Raw genomic sequence first — 5,000 nt, forward strand, 5'->3', positions numbered from 1 at the left:
TGTGGGAATCAATCCCATACCATCGGACTCTCTAGCTTCCTGGGCTGACCCCTTACGACAAGGCCAGCACTGCAATCCATGGAGTATGGAGAGATAGATAGATAGATAGATAGATAGATAGAGAGAAGGAGTCAGAGAGAGAGAGAGACAGACAGACAGACAGACAGACAGAATACAGATACGAATACGAATGGTTTATTCAGCAATGGCCTTTGCCCCATAGGAAGGGGTGTGTGTAGAGACATCTTCAGTCTTTTTCTCTCTTTCTTCAAGAAATTATCATGTCAGCGTGATTCACACACACACACACACACACACACACACACACACACACACACACACACACACACACACACACACACACATGCAGATACAGACAGAGAGAGGGAGAGACAGAAAGACTGAGACACGGAGAGAGACAGAGAGAGATAGACAGACAGACAGAGACAGAGAGGTGCAAGGACACCCACCAGAACCGAGCAGTCCCATGTGAGTGGTTCCCTCCCAGGACGGCCTCACCCCTCTGCACGCCGCAGTCCTCAGGGCCCCCCACCTCGCCCAGGCCTCGGACGTCATCCAACTCCTGCTGGACCATGGCGCCGACATCAATGCGCAGACTCGCGGCGACGAGGACACGGCGCTCCACCTGGTGGTGGAGAAGGGAGACTTTCCGCGAGACTTCTCCCTGGTGCTGATGCTGTTGGAGCATCACGTGGACCTGTCTGTCAGGAACAGGGTCTGCTTCTGTGTGGTTGTTTGTTTGTTGGTTTGTTTGTTAATTCACTGAGTTAGTTATTTAGATAGATAGTTAGTTAATTAGTTAGCTAGTTAGCAAGTTAGTCATTATTCAATTATATCATTTATTCATTTATTTACTTAGTAAGTTAATTATTATTCATTTTATTCATCTATTCATTTATTTATTCATTTAAACAATGTTTATTCATTTACTTATTGTGTATTTATTTACTTTTTATTCATTTTATCATTGATTGATTAATCTATTTATTCATGTATAAATATAGTAGATAGAGAGACAGACAGACAGGCAGATAGATAGATAGATAGATAGATAGATAGTTATTATTTGTTTACTAATTTATCTATATATTGTTTACTTATTTATTTATCTATTTTTATTCATTTATTCATTGATTAATTTATTCATTTATTCATATAGATATATAGGTAGATACATAGATATGTTGTTGTTTGTTTCTTGTTGTTGTTTGTGTGTGTGTGAGCGCACGCGCGCGCGCGCGCGCGTGTTCTGTTTGTTTATTTGCTTGTTTTTTCGTTTAAAAGTTTTTTTCGGTGCCCCAGAATTTCGGACATTATGCTTTCTACTCTCCAATGATGAGGAAGGACGGTGGGAGTGATGACGATGATGAGGAAGGACGGTAGGATTGATGACGATGATGAGGAAGGACGGTATGACGATGATGAGGAAGGACGGTAGGAGTGATGACGATGATGAGGAAGGACGGTGGGAGTGATGACGATGATGAGGAAGGACGGTATGACGATGATGAGGAAGGACGGTAGGAGTGATGACGATGATGAGGAAGGACGGTAGGAGTGATGACGATGATGAGGAAGGACGGTATGACGATGATGAGGAAGGACGGTAGGAGTGATGACGATGATGAGGAAGGACGGTAGGAGTGATGACGATGATGAGGAAGGACGGTAGGAGTGATGACGATGATGAGGAAGGACGGTGGGAGTGATGACGATGATGAGGAAGGACGGTATGACGATGATGAGGAAGGACGGTATGACGATGATGAGGAAGGACGGTGGGAGTGATGACGATGATGAGGAAGGACGGTATGACGATGATGAGGAAGGACGGTATGACGATGATGAGGAAGGACGGTGGGAGTGATGACGATGATGAGGAAGGACGGTGGGAGTGATGACGATGATGAGGAAGGACGGTAGGAGTGATGACGATGATGAGGAAGGACGGCAGGAGTGATGACGATGTTGAGGAAGGACGGTGGGAGTGATGACGATGATGAGGAAGGACGGTAGGAGTGATGACGATGATGAGGAAGGACGGTGGGAGTGATGACGATGATGAGGAAGGACGGTATGACGATGATGAGGAAGGACGGTAGGAGTGATGACGATGATGAGGAAGGACGGTAGGAGTGATGACGATGATGAGGAAGGACGGTATGACGATGATGAGGAAGGACGGTAGGAGTGATGACGATGATGAGGAAGGACGGTGGGAGTGATGACGATGATGAGGAAGGACGGTATGACGATGATGAGGAAGGACGGTAGGAGTGATGACGATGATGAGGAAGGACGGTAGGAGTGATGACGATGATGAGGAAGGACGGTATGACGATGATGAGGAAGGACGGTAGGAGTGATGACGATGATGAGGAAGGACGGTGGGAGTGATGACGATGATGAGGAAGGACGGTATGACGATGATGAGGAAGGACGGTATGACGATGATGAGGAAGGACGGTGGGAGTGATGACGATGATGAGGAAGGACGGTATGACGATGATGAGGAAGGACGGTGGGAGTGATGACGATGATGAGGAAGGACGGTAGGAGTGATGACGATGATGAGGAAGGACGGCAGGAGTGATGACGATGTTGAGGAAGGACGGTGGGAGTGATGACGATGATGAGGAAGGACGGTGGGAGTGATGACGATGATGAGGAAGGACGGTAGGGAGTGATGACGATGATGAGGAAGGACGGTAGGATTGATGACGATGCTGAGGAAGGACGGTAGGAGTGATGACGATGATGAGGAAAGGACGGCAGGAGTGATGACGATGTTGAGGAAGGACGGTGGGAGTGATGACGATGATGAGGAAGGACGGTAGGAGTGATGACGATGATGAGGAAGGGACGGTGGGAGTGATGACGATGATGAGGAAGGACGGTATGACGATGAATGAGGAAGGACGGTGGGAGTGATGACGATGATGAGGAAGGACGGTATGACGATGATGAGGAAGGACGGTAGGAGTGATGACGATGATGAGGAAGGACGGCAGGAGTGATGACGATGCTGCAGCGGAAGTCCATGCTGTCGGTCGGGGACTTCTTGAGAAGTAAGAACTCTCACGATATAACCCGGCATCAGCCAGGCTGAGAGATGCAGACCACCTGCAGTGCTGGTCAGGAAATTTAAGCAACACTCCCAAAGGTGCATCACTGAAGTGGACCCAGCTGAACTCTGGCCAGCTCTGATGGGATTCGAACTCGCGTGTCCCCCGTCGTCAGACCGCGATGCTGACCACCGGTGGTGAGAAAGTGCGAGTCGTGGTGTTCGTGTGACTGATGCCACTTTCAGATCCCTGTTTAGGACACCCGTTGTGTGAGACAGTGTAAAGAGCATCGCAGTTCATTATCTGTTCATTTGGATGTGTGTTGAGTTAGTTGTTTCCCTGGGGAAGGTGGCAGAATGGTTAAGACGCTCATATGCCAAAGCAAAGTCCGTGAGGGTCTGCGTTCGAATTCTGCTCCCGCCCTTCCTCCCAGGTTTGACTGGAAAATCAAACTGAGCGTTTAGTTATTCGGATGAGACGATGAATCGGGGTCCCGTGTGCAGCACGCACTTGGCGCACTGGAAAAGAATCCATGTCAACAAGAGTGTTGTCCTCTGGTAAAATTCTGTGGAAGAATGCTTTCTGATGGGTACACCAATATATACGCATACACTCAAGGCCTAACTAAGCCATGCTGGTCAGGCATCTGCCTTGCAGATGTGGTGTAGCGTCTATGGATTTGTCCGAACGCAGTGACGCCTCCTTGAGAAACTGAAACTGAAGTGAGTTTTCCCGGATACCCTGGATACCTTTTGCTGTGTTCCCAACAGACCATCACAACAGCAGAGGAGGTAACTGCTGTCTCGACTATCTGGACTAGAATTTGATTATAGTGGAGAGTGTTTTGCTCAAGTTACATCCCCACTCTCTCGGCCAAGAGGGTTTTATGACAGTCGGCGTTGGGATGGTTCCCAAAGGCCAACTAGCCCCCAGGGCAGCAGCACAAAAAGCCAGTGCAATTTTGCCTCCAAGTTCGAGAGTCATAGTCCTTCACAAAAGACTGAGCTGTAAATGATTCCCCTTCGCATTGAAGAAACCATTGATCATACAGCTCTCACTTTGCTATTGACCCAACTGTAAACATGTCAATCTGTGATATAAGTTCATACACACTGGCCTGACGAGTTGGACACGTGCTGAATGGCCACACAGTTGAAACACACGCTGTGAGGAAGAGCTCCCACCACACATTAAGCTTCGTCTCGTTTAATCATTCACACACCCATTCCTTTGTGTGTTGACAGAAGCTGCGTACAGCCTACGACTGTGCCCTTGCTCAGGGTTACTATGAACTGGCCTCAACACTGGAGGGCTCCATGCCTCCTGAACAGGCCCGGGAGTTCTACATCCGTAAGATCGGCGAAAAGTTCGGTGTGAGTATTGTAGTGTGTTTTTAGGATTGTTGTTGTTGTTTCGTGATGTATTTTTTCATACAAATTCAAATCCTGTGACCTGAAACTACAAATTGAACTGGGGATGCGGAATGGCAAGCCACGTGAGTCACCAATCAGCAAAGAGCGTAATACGTCAGTCATAGGAGCTCAGATTCATTTTATTATGGAATGTCCAAAGCATCCTCAATTACGTATAATGATATTTGCCAAAGAAAGTATGCAACTAAAAATTTGTTTTCAGTTTCGGCAATTTACTTAATAGTAGCAAAATGTACATCTGAAATTCCCGCAAGTTAATGAAATTGGGAAATATTTAGTTTTGTTAGAAACTTTTTTTTTCTTTGTTGTTTGCATTATATCAACGAGGTGGGCAATTTTTCTTAGCAATGATGTAATTCTCCGTCCTCCTGTAGGAGTTAAGGTTTATTGAGCTTGAAACTTGGATTGTGTCCAGCCTTACATCATAGCAGCAGTGCTGAGGAGTGACCCCGACATGCTGGAGGAGAACATCCTCCGGGGA

The 5,000-nt window shown here is 47.0% G+C and overlaps 1 protein-coding gene across 10 annotated transcripts in view; it reads left to right on the forward strand.

Annotated features, from left to right (window-relative positions):
- Nucleotides 1-5,000, forward strand: part of LOC143299687 (B-cell lymphoma 3 protein homolog) — a 43,041-nt gene that overhangs the window by 23,717 nt on the left and 14,324 nt on the right. For all 10 annotated transcript variants that reach the window (XM_076613038.1, XM_076613035.1, XM_076613041.1 and 7 more), the window contains 3 exons: nucleotides 509-736; nucleotides 4,331-4,459; nucleotides 4,935-5,000. The exon at nucleotides 4,935-5,000 is cut by the window's right edge and continues 24 nt beyond it. In XM_076613038.1, the coding sequence (XP_076469153.1) occupies nucleotides 509-736; nucleotides 4,331-4,459; nucleotides 4,935-5,000 (423 nt within the window). The remainder of the gene's footprint in view (nucleotides 1-508; nucleotides 737-4,330; nucleotides 4,460-4,934) is intronic.

Source organism: Babylonia areolata, chromosome 25 (genome assembly GCF_041734735.1).
Source record: "Babylonia areolata isolate BAREFJ2019XMU chromosome 25, ASM4173473v1, whole genome shotgun sequence".
NCBI lineage: Eukaryota > Metazoa > Mollusca > Gastropoda > Neogastropoda > Buccinidae > Babylonia > Babylonia areolata.